This window comes from Geotrypetes seraphini, chromosome 6, assembly GCF_902459505.1.
Source record: "Geotrypetes seraphini chromosome 6, aGeoSer1.1, whole genome shotgun sequence".
Taxonomy (NCBI): domain Eukaryota; kingdom Metazoa; phylum Chordata; class Amphibia; order Gymnophiona; family Dermophiidae; genus Geotrypetes; species Geotrypetes seraphini.
In genome coordinates, this window is record NC_047089.1 from 198,238,407 (window position 1) to 198,265,919 (window position 27,513).

At 44.5% G+C, this 27,513-nt stretch overlaps 1 protein-coding gene across 5 annotated transcripts in view; it reads right to left on the reverse strand.

Moving 5' to 3' along the window:
- ENTPD4 (ectonucleoside triphosphate diphosphohydrolase 4) overlaps window positions 1–22,683 on the reverse strand; it is a 53,203-nt gene extending 30,520 nt beyond the window's left edge. For 2 of the 5 annotated variants that reach the window (XM_033949616.1, XM_033949612.1), the window contains exons 1-3: window positions 22,600–22,683; window positions 18,459–18,653; window positions 11,693–11,898 (exon numbers count right to left, since the gene is read on the reverse strand). In XM_033949616.1, coding sequence (XP_033805507.1) covers window positions 11,693–11,898; window positions 18,459–18,653; window positions 22,600–22,631 — 433 coding nt within the window. In that variant the 5' untranslated portion in view covers window positions 22,632–22,683. Of the gene's footprint in view, window positions 1–11,692; window positions 11,899–18,458; window positions 18,654–20,261; window positions 20,511–21,157; window positions 21,248–22,599 lie in introns of those variants that run through there. The other 3 variants (XM_033949613.1, XM_033949614.1, XM_033949617.1) reach the window with 3 other exon arrangements.
- Between the last annotated feature and the right edge of the window lie 4,830 nt (window positions 22,684–27,513).

The following is a 27,513-nucleotide window of genomic DNA, read 5'->3' on the forward strand; positions in this document are numbered from 1 at the left end:
TTGTTCTCTCATAACTAAAAATTGTTGTAATTGAATGGGGTCCCAAAAAACATACTCAACATCCTGCAACTTTACCAAACATTTACAAGGAAATTTCAGGTAGAAAGATGCCTCTAGAGCCAAAACTCTAACCTTTAACTTCAGAAACTCTTTCCTTCTTAACTGAGTGGCTCTAGAGACATCTGGAAAAATCCTAACCAGATCTCCACAAAATTTCATTAACATGTTTTTAAAATAAAGTTTCATTATTAACATCTTATCTATCTCACTCATGCATGTTATCAACAGGGTGGACCGACTCTGGATCACATCCTGAGTATCTTCCAAAAATTCAGTCAAATTTACTTCTGTCGTGACCAACTGGTCCACCTCCTGGGCAGATTCTATTTTTTTTTGAGGAATATAATAATAGCTATTTATTGGAAAATTTTCCGCATTTGCCAATCCCAGTACTTCTTTGAAAAACTTCCTTAATAAAATTTCAGGTGACAATAAATGAGTTACTGGGAAATTGACTAAGCGGAGATTTTTTCGCTCTATTCATATTTTCCATAGACTCTATTTTAGAATGTATCACTGTGGAATCTTTAACAGCAGATACCGAGACAGCTTGAAGTGTATTGCATTGAGTTTCCATAACATTTAATCGTTTATCCAAAGAATTTAAATTAGAGTCCACATTTTCTAATTTATGAGAAACTGACTGAGAAAAGTCCCCCATTTGTTTCATCGTTGTCTTGAGAAACCCTTCAACTCTAGAAATACCTAACCATACATCTTTAAGGGTAATATCCTGTGTTTCCTCCGTTAGTGGATTTTCCTCCACTCCACCTGAAAAAATCAGTGGTTTAGGTATTTCAGTATATACTAACTTATTAATATGAGTGGAGGATACCACTTGTCCGTTGGATATAGTAGGGTTTATATTCCTACTATCACTGGATACTGGGTGAAGGGGAGGAGTCCGTTCAAGGGGACTCATTGAAGCTCCTGAGAAGGAGGAATCAATATTCGGTAGTACTACTGATGAAATTTCAGATAATAATGTTAAATGCCTGTCCATGGGACCAGATACAGCTGGTGTTGAACTTTTCGGTTTGATTTTCCTTTTTCCCATATTTACCGTATTTTCACGCATATAACGCACGCGTTATACACGATTTTTACAAACCGTGCATAACCTTCCACGTTATACGCATGAGCGCATTGTACAAATTTTTTTTTACATAGTTCCCCCCCCCCCCGACGTCCGATTCACCCCCCCGCAGGACCGCTCGCACCCCCACCCCGAAGGACCGCTCGCATGCACCCGCACCCCCACCCCGAAGGACCGCTCGCACGCGCTCCCACCCACACCCGCACCCCCACCCTGAAGGACTGCTCACACCCCCACAGCCTCCCGACCCCCCCCATCATGTAGAAGCTCATACCGGTGTCCTGCTGCTTCCTCTTGGCAGTCCCGGCCCTTCTGTGAGCCCTGCGCCTGCGCTGCTTCCTCTTCAGGCGGTCCCGCCCCTTCTCTGACGTCAAGCCCTCTTGCCCCGCCGACTCCCCGACACGATCGGGGCAAGAGGGAGCTCAAGCCCTCTTGCCCCAGCCAACCGCGGCACCCCCGACACGATCGGGGCAAGAGGGAGCTCAAGCCCTCTTGCCCCCCCGACTCCCCGACACGATTGGGGCAAAAGGGAGCCCAAGCCCTCTTGCCCCGCCGACTCCCCAACTCCCCGACAATATCGGGTCAGGAGGGAGCCCAAGCCCTCCTGGCTCTGGCGAACCCCCCCCCCCGCTAGTTGTTCGGGCCAGAAGGGAGCCCAAGTCCTCCTGGCAACCCCCCCACCCGTCTAGTTGTTCGGGCCAGGAGGGAGCCCAAACCCTCCTGGCCACGGCGACCCCTACCCCCACCCCGCACTACATTACGGGCAGGAGGGATCCCAGGCCCTCCTGCCCTCGACGCAAACCCCCCTCCCCCAATGACTGCCCCCCCCAAGAACCTCCGACCGCCCCCCCAGCCGACCCGCGACCCCCTGGAAGACCCCCACGACACCCCCACCCCCCTTCCCCGTACCTTTGTGTAGTTGACCGGACAGACGGGAGCCAAACTCGCCTGTCCGGCAGGCAGCCAACGACGGAATGAGGCCGGATTGGCCCATCCGTCCCAAAGCTCCGCCTACTGGTGGGGGCCTAAGGCGCCTGGGCCAATCAGAATAGGCCCGGGAGCCTTAGGTCCCTCCTGAGGGTGGGGCCTTGGGCACATGGTCGGGTTGGGCCCATGTGCCTCAGGCCCCGCCCCCAGGAGGGACCTAAGGCTCCCGGGCCTATTCTGATTGGCCCAGGCGCCTTAGGCCCCCACCAGTAAGCGGAGCTTTGGGACGGATGGGCCAATCCGGCCTCATTCCGTCATTGGCTGCCTGCCGGACAGGCGGGTTTGGCTCCCGTCTGTCTGGCCAACTACACAAAGGTAAGGGGAAGGGGGGTGGGGGTGTCGTGGGGGTCGGCCAGAGGGGTGGCGGGTCAGCTGGGGGGGCGGTCGGAGGTTCTTGGGGGGGGGGGGCAGTCATTGGGGGGAGGGGGTTTGCATCGAGGGCAGGAGGGCCTGGGATCCCTCCTGCCCGTAATGTAGTGCATTACGGTGGGGTGGGGGTAGGGGGTCGCCGTGGCCAGGAGGATTTGGGCTCCCTCCTGGCCCGAACAACTAGCGGGGGGGGGGGGGTCGCCAGAGCCAGGAGGGCTTGGGCTGCCTCCTGGACCGATATTGTCGGGGAGTCGGCGGGGCAAGAGGGCTTGACGTCAGAGAAAGGGCGGGACCGCCGGAAGAGGAAGCAGCGCAGGCCAGGGCTCACAGAAGGGCCGGGACCGCCAAGAGGAAGCAGCAGGACACTGGTAGGAGCTTCTACATGATGGGGGGGGTCGGGAGGCTGTGGGGGTGCAAGCGGTCCTTCAGGGTGGGGGTGCGGGTGCGTGCGAGTTGTCTTTCAGGGTGGGGGTGCGAGCGGTCCTGCGGGGGAGGGTGAATCGGACGTCGGGGGGGGGGGGGGGGCATCAGGCTTTCGGGGGGGGGACAGGACTTCAAGGGGGAGAGGAGAGTCGGGGCGGGCGAAAGGAGAGTCAGGGTGGCCAGAGGAGAGTCAGGGTGGGCGAAAGGAGAGTAGGGTGGCGATGGGAGAGTCGGGCAGCATGCGCGGTATACGGGTGTGCGCGGTATACAAAATTTTTTTTACATATTTTTCGGTTTCCCGCGCGCTATACCCGTGAGCACGTTTTACATGGGTGCGCGTTATCTACGTGAAAATACGGTAATTCTAAAGTAAGAGACTTATAAAAGTAAATAAATAATACCAACTTGGATTCAAACTACCTGGCTCCTCGTGGCTCCCAAGGGGCCTTGCGTGCCCCTTAGGGCACGCCCCTTCGGCTGCGGCCACAACCGCGGCTGCTCTTTAATCAGTTGGAGACGGACCCGATGACGTCAGGGGTCCGTCTCTGACAATGCCTGCCAGCTAGGTCGAGGAAAAAAAATGAACCGCTGCTTGCAGGAGACTTGGGGGCAGCCAACAACTCTCCTCCGATATCCCTCCAGGTCAGAAACAAGCTCCCAAGATAGCCGCGGCAGCGGCTGCTCTTTAATCAGTTGGAGACGGACCCGATGACGTCAGGGGTCCGTCTCTGACAATGCCTGCCAGCTAGGTCGAGGAGAAAAAACGAACCGCTGCTGCAGGAGACTTGGGGGCACCCAACAACTCTCCTCCGATATCCCTCCAGGTCAGAAACAAGCTCCCAAGATAGCCGCGGCAGCGGCTGCTCTTTAATCAGTTGGAGACGGACCCAATGACGTCAGGGGTCTGTCTCTGACAATGCCTGCCAGCTAGGTCGAGGAGAAAAAACGAACCGCTGCTGCAGGAGACTTGGGGGCAGCCAACAACTCTCCTTCGATATCCCTCCAGGTCAGAAACAAGCTCCCAAGATAGCCGCGGTAGCGGCTGCTTTTTAATCAGTTGGAGACGGACCCGATGACGTCAGGGGTCCGTCTCTGACAATGCCTGCCAGCTAGGTCGAGGAGAAAAAACGAACCGCTGCTGCAGGAGACTTGGGGGCAGCCAACAACTCTCCTCCGATATCCCTCCAGGTCAGAAACAAGCTCCCCACTTTTTTCACATTTAATATTAATTGCCAAATATTTAACCACTCCTCAATTTCTCTCATTCTAGCCACTACCTCAAGAATGTCCATTCTTGCAACTCTTAATTTCACCTGTAAGAAGAAATGTTTCCTTTTAACTTTTCCTCAATATTGCTCACAAAGATAGTGAGCAGAACAAGTCCCAGGAACAGTCTCTGTTCACCTCACTCACCTTAGAGTGAATTCTATCTTAGAGTGAATTCCATTGATCTAATTCTCTAGCTAGCCAAAGTAAACCAGATTTGTCTGACACAAGCTACCAGTAAAATCATCCCATTTTGAATTCTGCAACTGCACTAGATTGTAGACAGTTCACTATCCTTTCCTTCAACAGAGATTAAATTTTCCCTTCACCAAGGTAAAACCAATCTGCCTCTAATTGTCAAACTCCTTGTGAGGAAGTGGGTGGTATAAAGCAGGGTTTTCTTAAGAACACTTCCACAATGAGGCTGGAACTGAGCTACCTTAAAGGCAGGGAATAGTTTGGTTAGTCTTTCTGGCCAGAAAAGCGAGGCTTAGCAGAGAGAAGGAAATTAAAAGCCCACTGGCAGAATAGGATAGGGAGCAAGGATCCTCCCAGGGTATTCTGGCTTGGTCGCAGTACCTGAGGGGAGGTCCAGGAAAAGAGGAGTGTCCCTAGCTCTTGACACTTGCATCCCGTGTTTTAAGAAGCATCAAGTCTATGCCTCCAGGGATTGTGCAAGATGTAATTGAAGATTTCCAAGATAGACCAATTGTAAGAACAAAAGAACATAGGAACCTAAGAACTGCTTTACTTGTCAGACTGAAGGTCCATCAAGACAAGTATCCTGTTTCCAATAGTGATCAACCCAGGTCCCAAGCACCGTATATACTCAAATATAAGCTGACCTGAATTTAAACCGAGGTAACCCCTTTTCCCACCAAAAAAGGAGGAAAAAAGGTTGACTGGGGAGGGAGGGGGAGGTGATTTCAAGTACCTTGCCTGGCTCTGAACCCAGCCTCCCTCCCTGCCCTGCACCCAGCCCCACTCCCTCATTCTCTACCCTTCCTGGCTCTGCACCCAGCCCCCCTCCTTCCCTGGCTCTGCACTCAGCCCTCTCCTTCCCAGCCCTTTCTTCCCTCCCGATGCCATACAGGCCTCCGCCAGGCCTGCTGTAAGACCTTGTGGGCCAGCGGTGGGCTGGGACAGGAGGGATCCCTCTTGCGTCCTGTCCTGGCCGACTGTGCCTTCCTTTACCTCCCTCCCGCCCCCTCCGTGTACTTTTTATGATCCCCAGTGGTAAACCAGAGCAGGAGCAGCCTTCCTGTGCTCCCCCCGTGGAAATCTTCTAGTGATTGGCTGCTACGAGGCCTGCAAGAACAAGTCATCCCATCCCTTTATTATTTTCGTTGCTCTTCTCTGTACTTTTTCTAATTCCGCTATATCTTTTTGGGGATTCAGTGACCAGAATTACATACAGTAAATGAGGTGCGGCCATACCATAGAGCAATACAAGGTCATTATAACATTTTCAACTTTGTTTATCTCTTGGCTATTTGAAATATGGAGCCATATCAGGAATAACCTATTGAAACGGTGACTGTGCTTAAAGAGACTTTAGTAGAATAACCAAGCCTATGAGGAAACAGGATTGGCTAGTTTCCATTATGTACATAAAGTGTTTTGATTTTTACCTGCAACCTGTGTGTGCTACATTTTGTGAGGTCCTGCAGCCAGCTACTAATCCATGCTATTATATCCTTGACAATTGCCCTTTTCCAGTTCTAAGGAACCACTTCCACTTTATGCTAAAAAAATAGGATGGTTGTTTTGTTATTATAGAGGCTGGTCATGCCGACTTAATTAATAGATGCTGCGTCAAAAGGTTTACACACAAATCTTAATCTTAAGGCATTAATACATGTTTCATATTTGTTTGTATTTGATATACCACCCATTGGTGCAGCCATCTGAACAGTTCACAATTAGTTTACAATCTAAGCAGGTACTTTTGAGTATTTTTCCCTATCTGCCCCAGCTGGCTCACAATCTAGCTATGGTAATGGAAGGTTGAGTGACTTCCACAAGGTCGCCAGGAGCGGAACAGGGCTCAAACCCACAACCTGAGGGTGCTGAGGCAGTGGCTCTAATCACTAGGCCACTCCTCCATGCAGCTTTGATGCCCGATAAGGTTCCAGCAACATCCATTCCAAGTGAGAACTGGCCACTGTTCTAAAAGCTATGCCAAAGAGAACCTGATCAGCCTCCTCTGACAATTATCCTGTCCAAGGAATAATCGCTCTCTCCTGTCCCTCCTGCAATAGGCCAGACTTCAGGAAACTTAGGAATTTCATCTGAAAATCTCTCATTTGCAATTAGAAGAAAGGCATACCTGCATATTTTCCTTCAATGAAAGGCTTATGGCTTCACCTGATCTTCCTCATATTCCTTTATGGGAGATCCAAAGGCTAAACCTATTTATCTTGTCACTAAAATTCTTAGAACTGGGCAGCAAAATGGAGGGGGGAATTCCACTTTGCAAGCCAAGCATGAGGAGCAACATACACAGAACACTGCACTTACTCAGTAAAGAGACTATTTACACAGGGGCTGCTGAAATAAATACTTCAAAAGCCAAACAAGTATGATTAATGTTAATATGAATCTCAAAACTTATAAGTCTAATTATGATTGATGTTAAAATTTACAATGGTCACATTAACACTTTTGCAATGGTTTTCAACAAGCAAGCAAAATTCAATGCTGAAAAGTCAATTGGAATCCTTTTATTCAATGCACAAGTACTTAAAAAAAGAATGAAGTTTCAGACTTAGCTAAAGCCTGCCTTCTTGTCCCAATACATTTTATAATCATAACACCTAAGAAAATGGGGAATACACACCTCGATTATGAATGGTTAGCTACTATACTTTCTGATACCTGGCTCTGAAGTAAAACCAACGAGGTGGACAAAGAGGACATAAGAACATAAGAGTTGCCATTCTGGGACAGACTGAAGATCCATCAAGCCCAGTATATCGTTTCCAACTGTGGCCAATCCAGGTCACAAGTATCTGGCAAGATCCAAAGTATTAAAACAGATTTTATACTGCTTATCCTGGAATATGCAGTGAATATCCCAAAGTCTATCTTAATAATGGCTTATGGACTTCTGCTTTACGAAATTATGCAAACATTTTTTTAAAAATCTTGCTATGTAACTGCTTTCAGCACATTCTCTGGCAATGAATTCCAGATTTTAATTTACACATTGAGTGAAGAAATATTTTCTCTGGTTTTAAATTTTCTACTTAGTAGCTTAATCACATGTCCTCTAATCCTAGTATTTTTGGAAAGAGTAAACAAGTGAATATATTTGCCCATTCTACTCTCAGTATTTTATAGACCGCTATCATATCTTCCCTGAGATAACTCTTCTCCAAGCAGAAGAGCCCTAGCTGCTTTAATCTTTCCTCGTCGGGAAGTTGTTCCATCCCTTTAATCATTTTCATTGCCCTTCTTTGTACCTTTTTTAATTCTGCTATATCTTTTTTTTGATACGGTAGTCAGAAATGCACACAGTATTCGAGGTGCAGCTGCCCCATGGCGCAATACAAGGGCATTATAACATTTTCATCTTTGTTTTCCATTCCTTTCCTAAAAATTCCTAACATTAGTTGATACATGGAAAACTTTAAGATATGTAAATAATCTAACACCTATTCCAATACATAAATCAACAAATCAAACTATTTGGCTAAACTCCAAGATTCAAATTGGTGGTTTTAAAATCATCTGGAAGCATTGGATGATGGCAGATATACGTACACTGGAAAATGTATTATCTAATGGTAAGCTGCTTGAGCATAAATTTGGTCTTAGTAAATCACTATTATTGTAATTATTATGTGATATTTGAAAGAGGGAGAGTGTGGGAGTGGGGGGAATTCCGTTTTTTTAAATATTTTTTTTAAATAATGATTAGATTAATCGAAAAGAATATTTTATGTGATATATTATGAATGGATATGATAAGGTGGGGGAGGGTGGGGGTTAAATTTAATTACTTTATGTGCATTATGATACAAAATCAAGTGATGTTGTTAAGTTCAAATGTTACATTGTGTTACACTTGTTGTAAGTTGTAAAATGAATAAAGATTTAAAAAGAAAAAAGAAAATCCAAATGTAGAATATCTACTGGTTCACCTTTATTCACATGTTTATTCACTCCTTTGAAGAAATATAGTAGATTGGTGAGACAAGATTTCCCTTTCGGGTATGCACTGGGGAGGGACCTAAGGCATTTTGCTGGCTTACATTTCAGGCATCTGTTGCGGCTCTAGGGAGATGACTAGAGCTGCTTAAACTCACCCAAGGCCCTTCAGTCCAAGTGAAACTAAGCCCATGCCCAGCCTTGGACGAGCTTATGTCCCGACGCGCGTCTCCCTCAAGTGCGACAAACACCTACAATCCTGCCTTGGGGTTTGTTTGTTTTTTAAACATGCATCCTGATTGGTTGCTGGACAGCCTACCGCTGCCTACAATTGGGACGCCCATTTATAGAATATGCCCCAAAATGTCCAGGAAAAGAATATATCTTTGAGTAAGTATACATTAGCTTTGAGTATGCATGAGCTTTGATAGGTTTGGGGAGAAAAGCTCAATTGTAGGTTCCCTTCTATAGGCAGTTTAGATCTTAAAAGAGCAAACTTTACTTAGCTAGTCTTTTATCTAATATAATAAAACGGTAAGCCGCGCATGCGCAGTTCCTATGCATGCGTCCGTTTTCCATGAGCTGTAGCTAGGAAGTGCGCATGCGCGGCTTACGGCCTTCTTCCTCCTCCCCCCTCCCCCCGCCGAGGCGGATGTCGGCCGCGGTGGCTGCTGGCTGCCCGAAGCTCTCTCTCTCTCTTCCTCCCCCATGCTATAAAAGAGGCACGCACAAGCGCGTTTCTGCACATGCTCAGGAAGGAGCCCTTTTGAGACTTCAGGCTGTTGCCAGCCTAACCCAACCCGGCGGCTGACCCGCTATGGAGGGCGATCTGGCTCTTGAAGAAGAGATTGAGCTGCAGTTAAGCAAAGTGAGCGTGAAAGGGGAGGATGCGGAGAGCGAGGAGGAGGGCTGGAGTGCTGCCGAGGCGGTAAGGCAAAGCGCTAGCCAGGGTACTAAAAGAAATCAAACATGAAATTGCTTACCTACTGTTAGTGATCTGTAACCTGTCGCTAAAATCATCTGTAGTACCTGAAGATTGGAGGGTGGCCAATGTTATGCCGATTTTTTAAAAGGGTTCCAGGGGAGATCCAGGAAATTACAGACCGGTAAACCTGACTTCAGTGGCGGGCAAAATGGTGGAAACAATTATAAAAAATAAAATTGTGGAACATGTAGACAAATATGATTTAATGGGACAGAGTCGGCATGGGTTCAACCAAGGGAGATCTTGCCTCACCAATTTGCTTCGCTTCTTTGAAGATGTGAAAAAATATGTGGATAAAGGTGAGCCGGTTGATGTAGTGTATCTAGATTTTCAGAAAGTTTTCGATAAAGTTTCTCATGAGAAAATTAAAGAGTCATGGGATAGGTGGCAAAGTTCAGTTGTGGATTAGGAATTGGTTATCGGATAGAAAACAGAGGGTAGGGTTGAATGGTCATTTTTCTCAGTGGAAGAGAGAAAATAGTGGAGTGCCGTAGGAATCTGTGTTGGGACCGGTGCTATTTCACTTATTTATAATGATCTGGAAATTGGAATGACGAATGAGGTGAGGAAACTTGCAGATGACACTAAACTGTTCAAAGTTGTTAAAACGCATGCAAATTGTGAAAAATTGCAGGCAGACCTTAGGAAACTGGAAGCGTTCAAATGGCAGATGAAATTTAATGTGGACAAGTGCAGAGTGATGCACATTGGGAAGAATAACCCAAATCACAGTTATAGGATGTCACTGTCCACCTTGGGAGTTAGCACCCATGATAAGGATCTGGATCTCATTGTAGACAATATGATGACATTTTCCGCCCAATGTGTGGCAGCGGTCAAAAAAAGCAAACATGATGCTAGGAATTATTAAAAAAAGGGATGGTTTAACAAGACTAAGAATGTTATAATGCCCCTGTGTCGCTTCATGGTGCAACTTCATCTGGAATATTCCTTATCTCAAGAAAGGTATAGCAGCATTACAAAAGGTTCAAAGAACAGCGACCAAGATGATAAAGAGGATGGAACTCCTCTTGTATGAGGAAATGCTAAAAAGTTATGGCTCTTCAGCTTGGAAAAGAGAAGGCTGAGGGGAGATACGATTGAAGTCTACAAAATCATGAATGGAGTAGAATGGGTACAAGTGGATTGATTTTTCACTTCGTCAAAAATTACAAAGACTAGGGGACACTCGAAGTCACAGGGAAATACTTTTAAAACTAATAGGAGGAAATATTTTTTTTCGCTCAGAGAATAGTTAAGCTCTGGAACGCGTTGCCAGAGGTTGTGGTAAGAGTGGATAGCATTCCTGGTTTTAAGAAAGGTTTGGACAATTTCCTGGAGGAAAAGTCCATAGTCTGTTATTGAAAAAGACAAGGGGGAAGCCACTGCTTGCTCTGGATCGGTAGCATGGAATGTTGCTACTCCTTGGGTTTTGGCCAGGTACTAGGGAACTAGATTGACCACCATGAAAACAGGCTACTGGGCTTGATGGACCATTGGTCTGACCCAGGAAGGCTATTCTTATGTTTTTATGTAAGTTAGAAAATAAGCCTCTTCCCCTACCTTCACATTCTCCCTCCCCCCTGCTTCAATCCAAACACATCACATTATAAAATGGCTCAAACTATAGCTGATTCTTCAGGTTCTTAGGTCACAACAGCCATTTTAAAGAGATGCCAGCTAGGGCAAGAGGGGTGTACTCCTGCCCCCAATTGCCCCGCCCCACTAAACCACCAGCTATACAGGTAGGCCTGGGGGGTGGGGCTAGATAGATATGGGGGTTGTTTGCTGTGGAAAGGGGGATTATAAAAGGTACTGGGGGGGGTGGGGGTGACAGGGGGATCATTTTATAAAAAAAATAAAAGAAAAAGCTTATGTGGGTCCCACCCAATATTCAGCAAGAGAGTTAATTTGCTATTTTAAAAATACATAGGGAAAGAGGAATGGGACTTGTATACCGTCTTTTTGTGGTTACACATTCAAAGTGGTATACATATATTACAGGTACTTATTTTGTATACAGGGCAATTGAAGATTAAGCGACTTGCCCAGGGTCACAAGGAGCAGTACTGGGATTTGATCCCACAACATCAGGGTACTAAGGCAGCAGCTCTACCACTAGGCCATTTATCACCTCCTCACATATATACAAAACAGCAGAAAATTCTTCAACACACTGGCAATTTTCCAATGCAATTTCCTTATTAATATTAGATGTGCTATCCTTTTCATTTTTATTTAGGGTTAAATGTTATCTCTTGCAAATCTTTATGAAGCAATGTAAGTAGAGCCATGTCTAACCCAGAGAGGCACACAGTCAGCTTCAAAACCATTACATTCTTCCCACTTAATACCTGGTTTAATTTTCATAACCACTGCATTACTGTTCTCGTCTCTCATTTGTTTGATGTCCAGCAGGTCATGTGGGTTGCCATTGTGTTTTGGCCAGCAATAAACAAAGATTCGAGAGCCACTACTGCCACAGTCTACCACAATGCCATAATTCAGGTTGGGGTTGCTGGTATCAGTGGCCTCCATATCAGTTACTCGTGCAAGGTACCTGAGGGTTTAAAAAGCAAGTTTTAACATTTAGATGCCATCCCTTTTGCAGCATTAAAAAAAAAAAATGATGTTCTTTAAATTGAACAAACAAAGCAAAACTCTTCAAACTGAATATTCTGGCTGTCTTTTACTAGATTGTGATCTGAAGCCCAGCAACAGATTTTGTGTAAAGGATTGGCCAGTATACAGATTTTAGCTAAAACTTTTTGTCCTGGTGGAACAATCCAACCCCTGTTCCACTGTATGAGATTTAGAAGCAGGAGGTTTTGTTTATATTAATAAAATAAAGAACATGTAACATCATTATCCATAGCTGATATATGGTCAAACTTGACAGACGGTTACAGCTGCAATGGAGAAAACAGAAATGGATCTTTACCCTGAAATCTGTTCAACCTGATGGCTTAAATGTCAGCATCAACTGGTTCTATTATTTCTAAGCTCCGTAGTTTTCTAGCTTGCAAGTTCCCTTGAATGTTCTGTGTGAGTTTGCTTTCTCATTTGTTTTTTTTTACTCTTTTCTAGCTTATGAATGAGTTTGATTAACTTCTGCCTGGCTGTACTACACACAGTGGTTTCTCCACCCATGCTTTGGTTGACTATGATTGCTGTGTGTGGCTCCAATCGGAAGACTGTTTAGTCCCGACTGGCCCCGCCCCCAACACTGAGACGCCATGTTTAGAGTATTCATGGGACACAGAGGATTTGCACATTGAACTGCGAGTCTGTATTGCTGTTTTGTGTTCTTTTAGCAGTGTATAGACAGTAAACCTGAATACAGTTTATTTTTTTGTAGGTTATGGTGCTATTTGCATGAGGATGGCCCTGAGGAAGTAGCTTCTAGGCTACGAAACGATCGTAGGCTGGCCTGTGACAGATAATTCATGTGCTAATCTTTTGTGCGTGGATTAGAAACGCGTTGTTCCTCTTGTTTAGGATTTAAACATAGTATATTTTGCAGAGGGTGCAACAAAAGTTTTTTCTGCCAATGATGGATGGATGGTGGAGATAGTTACCCCCACCAATATAATTGAGGAATTTTCTTTCGTTTTGCTATGAAAGCAGCACTGCTCTGGTAGCTTGTGTGCTTGGTAGTTCTAAATATTTCTGGTGGGAGGTTTTTGTTCTGTTTGGATGACAAACTTGAAAAGAAACATGTTCCTTTCTTTTAAAAGAGCATACCATGTGTTTTTATTTAGTAATTCCCTTAACCTAACCATGAACTTAGGCAAGAGGTTTTGTTTCTTAGAGCCTCCCACTCCAATTACTCCAAACCTAACACACCACATCCAAACCTTTCCCCATATTTCCCTCCCCTACAAATCTAACCCAACACTAAAAGGATGTGAACTCAAAGTTTTTAAATGAAATAAAAATGAATATTTGTACTTACTTTTTGATAAAATTACAGCTCTTTAGCCCCACCACCTTTTACTAAACTGCAGTAGAAGTTTCTACCATGGCCAGGGATGCTAAATGGTCAACGCTGCTCTGGGCCGCGGCAGAAACCCACTTGACGCAGAGCTTTATAGTTTGTGTACTTCATTCTAAGTGGTTTATTTTTGAAGGGAATGAAAGTACATCACAACTGTAAACCCTTGTTAAAAATCAGAAAACAAATTCCAGTTTTTAAAAATATAGTCAGTGAAAAGTGCATCGAAATTAAGGCAACCATTGGGGAAAATGCAGAAAGAGAAACCTGAAAACAAGATATGAAAGAAAATGTAGAAGAGAAAGCTCAGGAGAGATTTGATAAAGATCTATAAAATACTGAGTGGAGTGGAATAGGTAGATGTAAATCGCTGGTGTAAGCTTTCCAAAAATGCTAAGACTAGTGAGCGTGCAATGAAGCTACTAAGGTGCAGATTTAAAACAAACTGGAAAAAATATTCTTCACTTACCCCCACCCCCTTCCTTACTAAGCTGAGATAGAGGTTTCTACTGCAGCCAGGAGTGCTAAATCCTCTGACACTGCTCCAACACTCCTAGGAATTCTATGAGCATTGGAGCAGCGTCCAAGCATTTAGTGCATCGGACCGCTATAGAAACCTCTACCACGGCTTAGTAAGAGAGGGCCTTAATGTGTAATTAAACTCTAATTCATTGCCAGAGGGGAAAGGGATTGGGACTTGTATACTGCCTTTTTGTAGTTATATAACCACACTCAAAGCAGTTTATGCATAGATACTTCCAGCATTTTCCCTATCTGTCCTGGTGGGCTCACAATCTATCTAATGTACCTGGGGCAGTGGAGGATTAAGTGATTTGCTCAGGGTTGCAGGTTGCAGCACTGAGTTTGAATCCACAACTTCAGGGTGCTAAGGCTGTAGCTCTAACCACTAACTACACTCTCCTCAAATGTGGTAAAAGCAGTTAGCTTAGCAAGGTTTAAAAAAGGCTTGGATAATTTCCTATAAGAGTAGTCCATAAGCCATTATTAAGATGGACTCAGGGAAATCCACTGCTTATTCCTAGGTTAAGAAGCATGAAATCTGTTTTACTCTTTGGGATCTTGCCAGGTACTTATTGACCTAGGTTGGTTATTGTTGATGCTTGTTGGACCTTCAGTCTGTCCATGTCATCTCTTATGCTCTCATGTAAGTAATTCATTCCAGGCATTATTTAATGAAGGCTTTTCCATATGTAGAGCCCGTTTACTAGCAGAAAGCTGCTTTTATTTTTTTTTTTTTAAAACCCACCAAAACAAACTGTGCAGCACATATAAAAATATAAATACACATGCCCAGATGGCACAGATTTATGTAAATGCTTCACATAAGTATTTTAAGGGTGGCAAAACAAGGACAACATTGAGCTGCATCTTGTGTAAGCTTTCCAAAAATGAAATATTGTTTTATTGTTTATTCAGTTTTTTGATTAAACGCTTTTTCGATATTACAAAGCGTTGTACACGGTATAAAATAACATTTAAACAAAAATATAACAATTAAAACATACTTTTCTATGAAAACTGCAAGACCGACAACAATACATACTAGGTAAATATGGACCAACAGGCCATGGACACAAATAGGGAAGAGGGGGGGGAAATACAATTGATGTAGAAAATGTGAGGAACATTTAAGGTAAACACACTTCACCCTTCATATCTGCAATTTCTACACTTGTGATTTCGATTATTTGCGGTTTTTGTTTTGTTGGCATTCCCTTGTCCCGGTCCCACACCCACAGCAATACTTACTTTTCCATGGCCTGACTGTCGGCCGGCACGCTGTTACTCTTGCCTTTGGCTTGCAGAAAGCTCCAATTGTCAAGTACCTCTTCTAATTGGCCAGCAGCTGTCCCTGGCACCACACCCTTCGTCATGGTAACCCGTTTGATGGACAGGTTTCTCCTGTTGTCTCTTTTTCAGTGTTGGAGGGGAAGGGGGAGGGAAACCCTCTTGCATCTTGATAGGGCACTCGTGCAGTCAGTCAAGCTTTCCCCTCTCTCAATAGGACAAGACTTTCATCCCTCCCTCTTCCTTCCTGTCGCGGAGTTACTCTCGGAGTGCTGACATCTTATTGGCTGCCAATTTGTGTCTTCATGCCCCTTTTGGCCCTGGCTCTCCATCTCTGATTGGCTACGTCCAAAGAGCCTGCGTCAGCTCCCCCTCTGCCGGTTCCCAGAGTGCAGTGCGCAGTGAGGCAGGTTTCTCCTGGAACAGGGCTGAGGCATACGCAACCAACAGCGAAACTTCCTCGCTCCCCCTCTGAGGCACAAGGGGGAATTAGAAACAGTTCTCGGATTTTTAAACAGCTGCTGGCAGGCGCCCCCAAGACAAGAAAAAGAGAAAGCGAAGTATGGATCACTGAGGTGGGTGGTGAATCTAATCTAATTTCCATCTTATATACCGGATCATTCCAGCAAGGACTCGAGTTGGTTAACAAAGTTTAAAAGAATATAATATAAAACATGAAGGTAATAGAAGGAATGGAATGAAGGTAATAGAAAGAATGGAATGAAGGTAATAGAAAAATTTTCAATAAATTAGATCAGTCCTCAGTTAAGAATCTCTTACAGAGATAAATTTTCAGATTTTTCCTAAAAAGTCATAGAGATAATGACATTCTGATAATCGAGGGAAGATCGTTCCAAACTTTTACCAAAGAATAGGCTAAGGAATGTGAGAATTTACCTAGGGTTTTAATCCCTTTAACAGAAGGGAAAAGCAATTTAAATTTATGTGTATTCCTGGTAGTGTGAAACCGAAGAGGGTTAAATGATAGAGGTAATAAAGGTGAAAAAGTTTCATGTAAAATTTTAAAAATTACATTGGCACATTTAAATTGAATTTGCCAGTAAATACCTCAACAATGGAGAGGCATGATCATATTTATGTCTTCCAAAATTTAATTTGGCCGCAGTGTTCTGAATAAGTTGTAGCCTCTTTAGTGCAAAGCTGGGCAAGTACATAGTGCAGAGTCTGGGCAAGTACATAGAAATAGTTATTCGTGATTTCTCTGTATTCGTGGGCCGGCTCTGCCCCTAACCCCCGCGAATACGGAGAGAGAAGTGCACTATCGATTTAAAATACACTAAGTTAGTAGGGGTAGTTCAGGATAGCTATTGTACATGGCTTTCACAGAACAGGTGTTTCTGCACTTTCTACATAGGCCACCTATTATAAAATTACCCACTGACCCCCAAATTCTGTGTATGGCACACATCGGCGTGCGTAGCTAATGTGTGTGTACAACTTAATTGTCCTAACTGGTGCCAATAAGTGGCAATTAACACCTCATAACTGACACTAACTGGGCCTAATTAAAGTTACACACACAACTCAAAAGTGAGCTAGGATTTAACAGAAAGAGTCTTTTTTGTTTATTTTGTTTACACCACAGCGCCAGTGTGGTTAGGAGAAGGCAAAGGGGGTGAAGAGGCTATAAAAGTGTGGTATACTTTTTGTGTACTTCTATAAAATAAACTCACCAGGATGTTTGAAAAAAACACCCAATTGGGCAGGAAAATCAAATTGAATCGAAAAACCAATTCCAATAGGCTGAATCGAATCGAATTTTTTTCCCCTGAATCGGGCAGCCCTAGTACACACACACCTTGTAGAATTGATCTAAGCAGTATTCTAGTCTGTGCCGATTTTGTATGCACCATACATACAATATGGTCCTCGGAGTTTAAAATTACTAATACATTAGTGGTTTTCTTATACAATTATACTTTAATCCTAAAGTCTTATGAAGTATGCTGCCTCTAAAAAATGTATTTTTTTATTTATTTACACATTTCTATTATAGCCATTATATCAAGTGGAATACATGTCAACATATATAATAAAATTCAATAATCACAAATAGCACATCTTCAGCCATACTGTCACAGTAAAACTTAGCAGAATATTTTAACAAAGAAATATGTTTTCAGATCTTTCTTAAAAACTCTCTCTCTTTAGAACAGCCTCAAAGTTCCTGGTAAAGCATTCCACAGAAGTGGTCCAGTTATTGAGAAGGCTGCTGTATGGGTTTCAACATATCTTACCTTTGGTCAAATTTTCAATAGATAACCTCATTGGCTCAGATCTCAAACTCCTTACTAGTCGATATAGAATCAATACATATTTGAAGTACCAAGGTGCAGTAGTATACAAAGCTTGGTGTATTATTACCAGAAGTTTATATTGAACACAACATGCTATATAGGTTGACCAGTTCAGCTGTTTTAACAGAAGCATTGCATGTTCAAACCAAGTTGCACCTAAAATCATCCTTGTAGTGCCTGCATTCTAGAACTGGTAACCTTTCAAGATATAATGCATTAAAAAAAAAATCTATCCTGAGTAACACCAAGCTTTGTATCACTGTTCAGAAATCCTCCCTAGTCAACATTGGTTTTAATCAGGGAAGCAAATGCACATGTTAAAAAAACCCAAAAAAACAAAAACAAAACTTCACCAAATGTAAAGTACGTATGTTCTCAAATAGACAACTGAGAGATCAAAATGATACCCAGTAATCGCATTTGCATTTTGATAGGTACTTTCACATTCACTATAAGCACTGACTCCATCTGTAATGACTCTGTTTTAGACAATTTCAATGCCAATCTATTTCATCTCATCCATTGTCCTATTTCATCCATACACCACTGCAACTTCTCCATCAGTCACTCAGATCCACTTTGCACACGCAAGAAGAATTGTACATCCCTGGCATACAAATGATAGCATATACCCAAGTCTTAAAAAAACCCTTCCCTTTGATGCCATGTTGACATTAAACAATATTGCATATTACAAGATGTACAAGCTTGGAAGTTATATTGAAAATCAATAAATAATAATTAAAAAACCCCAACAATATTTCATATTTCCATACCTATTGATGGAAAACGCGAGGCTTAAAAGCCCTTTCACTAAAGCCCAGTGCACACTAACAGACATCAGCGTGCACCAAATGCCGCACATCCTATTTTATATTTATGGGCCACATGGTTTCAGTAAACGCTAAATCCAACTCTCACATACTTATAGATCAGCAACATATGACAATAGTATCAAGTATTAGAATTTTAATTTAGAGACTGTTGATGCAAACTCACCTATGGTATTTTTTCTCTCTGAATGACAGTTCATATTTATTTCGTACGATAAGAGAGTAGAACAGCAGAAAAACAGCAGCAGCAATAATTCCAATAAGGATAATTTGCCTTACAGTTGTGTTCAACACACGAGGGCAACCTGCCAAGGACAGACTGAAGTGCCAGGAGGCAGGAAAGAGGCAGGAGATACAAATCCTGAAATTCAAAAAGGAAGAACAGAATATTTATAGATGAACAATTTGCTGGCTCCATACAACATGCAAGCAAAGAACTGCACTAAAAATATAAAGGGATCCTATTATCAAGCTATGCTAACAAATTAGTGTGCATTAAGTACCATCAGCCCATAGCTATACAATGGACTGTGTGGCATTTAGTGTACACTAAGGGCTTGTTTTACAATGCCGCGCTAGCGGCTGCTGCGCATTAACAGCCCCAAAGCCCACAGAGATTTAAAGGGCTTCGGGGCTGTTGCTGTGCGGCTTTGTAAAATAGGCAGTAAACGCTAGCACATCTTAGTAAAAGAATCCTAAAATCACTTTAACAAACCCTTGTTTATTGAACGATTCATCATGCAATAAACTACAGTATTTTGTTTTCGCCATACAAAAAAAAAAAAAAATCTCCCCCCTCCCTGACTGTCCCTTTGCATTAATCCTGTGGGAGTCATAGTGGGTTTTAAGTAATGGCTACCTTATCATCACCCTACCATACAGGCCAGATTTGTGGAGTACTTAGGAGTTTGCACATTATTATGTAAAACCACTGAGGGGGGAAGTTATCAATGTGGGCTATCATGAAGGCAGATAAAGACCATATGGCCTATCTGATCTGCTCATCCATGCCACCTACTCTCCCCCTTCCAATCTCTTAGAGATCTTGGCCCTGATTCTATAAAGGGCACCTAATGCTGAGCGGGACTTAAGCATCAAAACTAAGTGGTTAATGAGCCATTTAAGGGTCTTAATGAGCGATAATTGGCACATGGACATCCAAAGGATGTGGACGTCACTTTGCAGGCGCATCCACAATTTCATGGAGGCCCATTGGGAAAACTCACGCCTAATGGAATAGGCATGGGTGTGGAATGGGTGTGGTCTGGGTGAGGCTTCAATATGGGCATCCTTCGATTCATTTGCATAACACTGAGCGACCTAGGGCGTCCATCTCATGCCTACATTGTAGATGAATGAAAACCAGGCACCACATAAACAGGACATATCAAAACAGGTATATTGCATGCAAAACCTTCTATTTTTGTGGACAAACAGCAATGCTATTTGCTAATTAGAGGAAAAGATCCATTAACTGAAGCACAGCAGATGAAAAACACAGCTTTATGCTTCTTGCTAAAAAGCTACCCTTTTTTTCTGACTAAACAGTGCACCAATCATCTCATTCTTGAAAGCAAAGAAAGCACATGAAAAAAATATGTAGATTGCATATATAACTTCATTTGCAAAAGCTTAAAAATAGAAAAAACAGATACAGACCTTAGCATGCTTCTATCACAATTATAATGAAAAACACCATAAAATTGCCATTCTAATAATGTCATAATAAAATATTATAACATTAAAGACATTGTTTGGATGTCTAACTCTCGCCTAAAACCCGATTCTCTAAAGAACGTCTCAAAAATTGGACGTCTAAACAGTGCTGAGCGTCACTGAGTACAATTCTACAAAGGCCGCCTATCTTGGACACCCAAACTGCGCCTAACTTTAGGCGCGCTTTGCAGAATCAGGGCCCTTTATGTGTATAATGCAAGCTTCTTGAATTAAGACAGTTTGTATCTACCACCTCCACCAGAAGTCCGTTCCATGAATTCACCATCCTTTTCACAAAGAAGTATTTTCTTGGGCTTTGTCCGAGAATGTCCCCTTTCACCTTCATCCTTTGCCCCCTCATTCCAGAGCTTTCTTTCAATTGAAAGACTTGTCTCCTGTGTATTTATACTGCCTACTGTATTTTTCGCTCCATAAAACGCACCCTAGATTTAGAGGAAAACAAGAAAAAAACATTCTGAACTAAATTCTCCCTGCCAGGCTCTGAACCAAGCCCTCTTAACTGCCAAGCTCTGCACCTAGCCCCCTTCCCTCCCTGCCCTACCAGGCTATGCAGCCAACCCCTCTCCCTGCAAGGCTCCCTGCCCCCTCTCTGTTGGTCTAGTGGTAGGCCGGGACAGGAGTGATCTGTCCCAGCCGACTAACAATTTTTTATACCCCCAGTACCTTTTTAACCCTCCCCCCTGTACCTTTTAAATCATATCCCCGTGCCTTTTAGTTTAAAACAATTTTTTATTGATGAATTAACAATCCAACAGCAGTAGTATATACATCATACCACCTTTCCAAAACCATACAACAAACATCAAATAGAACAATTCAAGGAAGGTATCACAGAGATCAATTTTTTTCCTTTGTTACATAAAGAAAAATACCCTAATCCCCCTCCCTCCACCATCCATCCTGTGAAACAGCAAAAGGTAGAACATAACATTCCAGGAGCCAGTGTTCTCCCTAGAGTGTTTCAGCCAGCTACTTTAAGTGAGCGCCCGGCTGTCATTTTGCAGCTGCAGAGACCGAGCCGGACCGGTTCCGGGATCGGACTCGCGACTCGACGGTGGTTCGCGCATGAATTGTCAAGCGCCTGCTTCTTCCGGTTTGCCTGCACCCCGTACTTGAAGGTGAACAGACCTTTCCTGCCTGAACCACATCTTCAGCAGCATTTAATTCAGCACACAACCTTCGGATAATGCCTGTTCTTCCGCACATGCTCAGATCAGATCTAACTGAGCATGAGCAGAAGAACCAGCATTAGCGAACAAAGGATTTTCCACGAATCACGCCACTGCTCACGGTGGAGTACGAGCGGGGAAGGGGTAATTTGCATAGCGCGCCAAGGGGTTGTATTTCGATTGGTCCAACGCCTTGGCACGCTATGCAAATTACCCCTTCCCCGCCCCTACTCCTTCACCGTGAGCAGGGAAGGGTAATTTGCATAGTGTTTTTAACATGGACCTATTAAACATTTTCGCCCACGCTCCAAAGATCCGCCCCTTCAAAGTCGGAACTTTTGTTTCCCGCTGGCAGAAAGGTTTGGGTAGGTTAGGTTGATGTTTGTAACTTCCCTCTGTGCTTTCAGCAGGATATTTTTGGAGAGAGGAAAAAGTTGTAAGCTCTTTCAAGCAGATACTATTTTCATACTTTTAACTCTGCGTTGTCTGGTAAACCTATAGAAAAATTTAATATTAAATTTTTGGAGAGAAAAAAAGTTGTAAGCTCTTACTTTTAACTCTGTGAAGCCTGCGTTGTCTGGTAGACCTATAGAAATATTTAATAGTAGTAGGTCCTCCAGAAAGGGGGAAAAAAAGCGTCCAGGGCCAGACTTGGCTGTGCTTTTCCCTCTTTGTGACTCTGCAAAGCTGCTGCATCTGAGAACGCTATAGAAATATTTAATAGCAGTAGGTCCTCCAGAAAGGGGGGAAAAAAAGCGTCCAGGGCCAGACTTGGCTGTGCTTTTCCCTCTTTGTGACTCTGTGCAACGCTGCTGCATCTGAGAACGCTATAGAAATATTTAATAGCAGTAGGTCCTCCAGAAAGGGGGAAAAAAAAGCGTCCAGGGCCAGACTTGGCTGTGCTTTTCCCTCTTTGTGACTCTGTGCAACGCTGCTGCATCTGAGAACGCTATAGAAATATTTAATAGCAGTAGGTCCTCCAGAAAGGGGGGAAATAAATGAAAGCGTCCAGGGCCAGACTTGGCTGTGCTTTTCCCTCTTTGTGACTCTGTGCAACGCTGCTGCATCTGAGAACGCTATAGAAATATTTAATAGCAGTAGGTCCTCCAGAAAGGGGGAAAAAAAGAGTCTAGGGCCAGACTTGTCTGTGCTTTTCCCTCTTTGTGACTCTGCAGTGCTGTGTATATCTGAGAGCGCTATAGAAATAGCAGTAGCAATGTTCTCCCTAGCGTGTTTCAGCCGGGCGCATCGCCCAGCTACTTTAAGTGAGCGCCCGGCTGTCATTTTGCAGCTGCAGAGACCGCGCCGGACTGATTCCGGGATCGGACTCGCGACTCGGCGGTGGTTCGCGCATGAATTTCTTCCGGTTTGCCTGCACCCCGTACTTGATGGTGAACAGACCTTTCCTGCCTGAACCACATCTTCAGCAGCATTTAATTCAGCACGCAAACTTCAGATAATGCCTGTTCTTCCGCACATGCTCAGTTCAGGTCTAACTGAGCATGAGCAGAAGAACCAGCATTAGCGACCAAAGGATTTTCCATGAATCACCCCACTGCTCACGGTGGAGTACGGGCGGGGAAGGGGTAATTTGCATAGCGCGCCAAGGGGTTGAATTTAGATTTGTCCAACGCTTTGGCACGCTATGCAAATTACCCCTTCCTCGCCCCTACTCCTTCACTGTGAGCAGGGAAGGGTAATTTGCATAGTGTTTTAACATCGACCTATTAAAACATTTTCGTCTGCCTGTCCCCCTCCTTGAAAGCCTGTCCCTCCCTTGAAGGCCTGCCTGCCTATCCCTCCCCTTCGGAGGAGGGCGGGACCGCGGCAGAGGAAACAGCTCCGAAGCTGTTTGCAGACATTGCTAACGCCACGATCTTCTGTGCAGGCCTCTTCAAAAGGTAAACGAGTGCGGGGAAGCCGGACACCAGTGGGAAGCCAGGGGGAACTCGCAGGCCTTCTGGGGGAAGGGGGGTGTGAGCAGTCCTTCGGTGTGGAGGATGGGACAGGCCTTTAGGGAGAACAGGCAGGCAGGCAGGCAGGCTTCAAGGAGGGGAGACAGACCTTTAAGGAAGGGGGACAGGCCTTCAAGGGGGGGGGACAAGCATTTAAGGAGGGGGACCGTCCTTCAAAGGGGGAGACAAGCCTTTAAGGGAGGGGGACAGGCCTTCAAGGGGGGGACAAGCCTTTAAGGGAGAGGGACAAGCCTTCAAGGGGGGGGACAGGCCTTCAAGGGGGGGACAAGCCTTCAAGGGGGGGACAAGCCTTCAAGGGGGGGGGCAAGCCTTTAAGGGGGAGGGAGGCCTTTAAGGGAGGGGAATAGGCCTTCAAGGGGGGAGACAGGCACTCAAGGGAGAGGGCCCTGGTGTAGAAGTACACAGAGGGAGGGAGGGAAGGGGGGTTCAAAGAGATGCTGGACTTTGGGGGGAAGAAATAATGGGTCTAAAAATAGAGGAGAAGAAGAGAGATGATGGACAATGGGATTTAGGGAGGGAAGGAACAGAAAGGGAGAGAAGTTGGACACAAGGGATGGTGTGGAGGGGGGGATAGAGATACTGGATAGGAGGGTAATTGAGAAAAGAAAGGGAGAGATGGTGGACCCTGGGGTGGTGGGGAAGGAGGGAGATGCTGGATGAAAAGGTAGTTAAGAAAAGGTGGATCTGTGGAGGGAGACGAAAAAAAGGAAAGATGCCAGAGGACAGAGATGGCAGGTGGATGGTTAGCACGGAAAAAGAAGAAAGAAGGAGACACTGGCAAGCAAGTTATCAGAAGACAACCAGAGCCTGGGACCAACAAGATTTGAATAATGACCAGACAACAAAAGGTAGGAAAAATAATTTTATTTTCTGTTTTGTGATTAAAATTTGTCAGATTTGAAACGTGTATCCTGCCAGAGCTGGTGTTAGACTGCAAACGTGAGCTAGGATTTAACAGAGAGAGGAAAAGTCTTTTTTGTTTGTTTATTTTGTTTACACCACAGCACCAGTGTGGTTAGGAGAAGGCAAAGGGGGTGAAGAGGCTGTAAAATAAACTCACCAGGATGTTTGAAAAAAAACACCCAATTGGGAAGGAAAATCGAATCGAATCGAAAAACCAATTCAATAGGCTGAATCGAATCAATTTTTTTTCCTGAATCGGGCAGCACTAGTATGCAGTACTGTATAGATTAAGTGCTCCTTTTACTAAGGTGCGCTAGCGTTTTTAGTGCATGCATGAAATTACCACGCGGTATGCTTCTAGAATAACACCAGCTCAATGCTGGCGTTAAGGTCTAGCACGTGCAGCAATTTAGCATGCGCTATTCTGCGTGTTAAGGCCCTAACGCACCTTAGTAAAAGGAGCCCTAAAACATGTATCTAGTAGCACTATAGAAGTGATAAGCAGGGTACAGTATGTCTTGTCACTCCTTGTTTGTTCCTGATTTGTATACCCTTTTCTCTGAGGTAGGCCTGTATTTTCAGCTGCTTCTCTACTATAGCTGGGAAGAGATTGACATAATGACCTCTCCGTTATTTCTGTTGTGTCTCCAAACATTACATTCTCACACATTTCCCTTTTCACTGCCACCCCCTATTCCCTCATCTACTTACCGGTAGACCTGGTGACATTCTTGTTTTCAAACATCCTCTTGGTCTATGTCTAATGTACCCACTCATAAATTATCATATGGGCTCACTAGTATTCTTTATAGCCTATATTTACACATCCTATATCTTTAGAAACAAATGCTCGTTAAGCCATAGCTGCATTCAGATACCAGTAATTGAAATTCATCAGTCTGGAAATGTGAATAAATATAGGGGCAGATATTCAAAGGCATTTAAGAGAATAGGAGAGATTCTTGCCCGCTTAAGCCCTGATCAATGAGCCAGGAGTGGATATTCAGTGGCATTTAACCATGCAGTGCTGTTGAATATCCTCCTCTCTGCGTGTTCCCTGAGATCTGATCTGTCGGGATGTGCTGGCAAGAGTGCGCATATGCACTTACTACGTATCTGAAGGTGCGCTAGAGACGTGGAGGCAGGACATTTAGAGGCAGCCACAGAGGGGAAAAATAAAAGTGTACCATAGTCGTCAGAGGGCACGGGGCAGCGGTTCGGGAGTGACAGAAAAGGAGAAATGAGAGTTGGTGTAACTCGGAGACAGCCGCCGCAGCCCCTGTCACCGCCTAGGCCTCCCAGTTACTCACACGCACCCTCCGAAGGGCTGGGGCACAAAGAGCGCCGCCTGCCCCCCCCGTCCCCGGGACAAACCGAGAAACGGAGCCGGCCCGGCCTCCGCAACAGACCCGAGGAGCCCAGCAACTTTCCGCCCCGGCTCTTGCGCAGACCCCGCCGCCAGTGACCCGAGTCCTTTGCCACTCCCACCTTCCCTTCCCGCGGTCCCGACTACGAATCTGGCGATTCCAGCAGCGTGTTCAGCAGTCTTTGCACACTGCTTCGGGCCCTTCTACTGCCCTGATTTGCTCTGCTGCGTCTCTAAAGATGTCATAAGGGACGTGCCAGAGTAAATCAGGGCAGTAGAAGGACCCGAAGCAGCGTGTGAAGACTGCTGCACACACTGCTGGAATCGCCAGGTTTGTAGTTGGGACCGCGGGAAGGGAAAGGAAGGGAGGAGGGGCGGAGAGGGGAGGGGGGAGAGGGAAGGGGGGAGGGGGGGAGAGTCTTTGTGACTCTGCAGTGCTGTGTATATCTGAGAGCGCTATAGAAATAGCAGTAGCAATGTTCTCCCTAGCGTGTTTCAGCCGGGCGCATCGCCCAGCTACTTTAAGTGAGCGCCCGGCTGTCATTTTGCAGCTGCAGAGAGGCTGTAAGGGAACCGGACAGACTGTGGGAAGGGAAAGGGAGGTAGAGGAAATGCTACTGCTGCTGCACAGGGGTGTGGGGGGAGGGAAATGGAGGGGGAGGGTATGCTGCTTTGGCTGCTGCACAGGGAAGTGGTGGGAGAGAAATGCTGCTGCATAGGAGGCAGGGAGAGAGACAGATAGATAGAAAGACAGACAGCGGTAGGAAGGGAGACAGAAAGAAAAGAAGAAAGACCAAGGGGCAGGGAGATACACAGAAAGACAGACAGACATAGGGGGCCAGGGACAGAGACAGACCGAAAAAAAGATAGCGGGAGGGAGAGAAAGACAGAAATAAAGACAGACAGACATATATTCTAGCACCTGTTAATGTAACGGGCTAAAATACTAGTAAACTATATAATCTTACTATCAAAGCCTAAAATATATATCAGTCTAAGCACATTAACAATTATATAAATAGAGACTGCACAAGTTTTAACTCAAGAGAACAAGCGCACCCTAAGCACAAATAAAAAAGCCAAAAACAGAAAACTATTACTGTTGGGGGATTCCATCATCAGAGGCATTAACCTTGGAACACAGGGCGAGGAGACCAAAATAGTGAAATGTCTTCAAGGATCCTCAGCTACCAGGAGTTCCAGGCAAATACTGACTATAATTAAGGAAGAAACTAAGGATTTTAACTGATGTTGTTATCCATCTGGGAACAAATGACCTGGCCACCAACTTCACACTTGCAGCACAGAAAGCTTTTCGGAAGCTTGGTGATGGTTTGAAACCTTTTGTAAAGACTTTAGCTTTTTCTGAAATACTGCCTGCATATGGAAAGGGAGAGCAAAGAATGAAAAACACAGAGGACTTTAATAGATGGCTCAAAGCCTGGTGTCATCAAGAAGGCTTCAGGTACATAGGAGAATGGGGAAATACATGGAAGGACAAGAAGCTATATTGCACTGATGGGCTACATATTACTACAGCAGGAAAAAGAAACCTTGCAAAGAAATTTAGGCAATATGTTTCTAGGCATTTAAACTAGAAGGTGGGGTTGGTGTATATATGAAGGACAATTATAGAGACCACCCCCGGCAAAAGAAAAGATGTGATAGTAGTAAAGATTGCAACATAAACAATATCAAAAATTCATTTCTTAGTATTGCAATGGAAAGTGAAACGAAACAAAAATCCATATGAAAAATAGCTGGAAAGCAATGACCACAAATGCTCGCAGTCTAAGCAACAAAGTTCATGATCTGCAAGCCCTGATGTTAGAGGCAGATCTAGATATTGTCGCTATCACAGAGACATGGTTCAGTGAATCCCATGGATGGGATGCAAATATACTGGGATATAATTTTTTTAGGAAGGACAGAATGGTCAAAAAGGTGGAGGAGTAGCTCTCTATGTAAAGATCAATATCCAAGCGACCAAAATGCAAGGGACCTGGGGAAAGGAAGAAGCGATATAGATCGCTCTGAAAAGAGAAGATGGAACTTCTATCTATGTGGGTG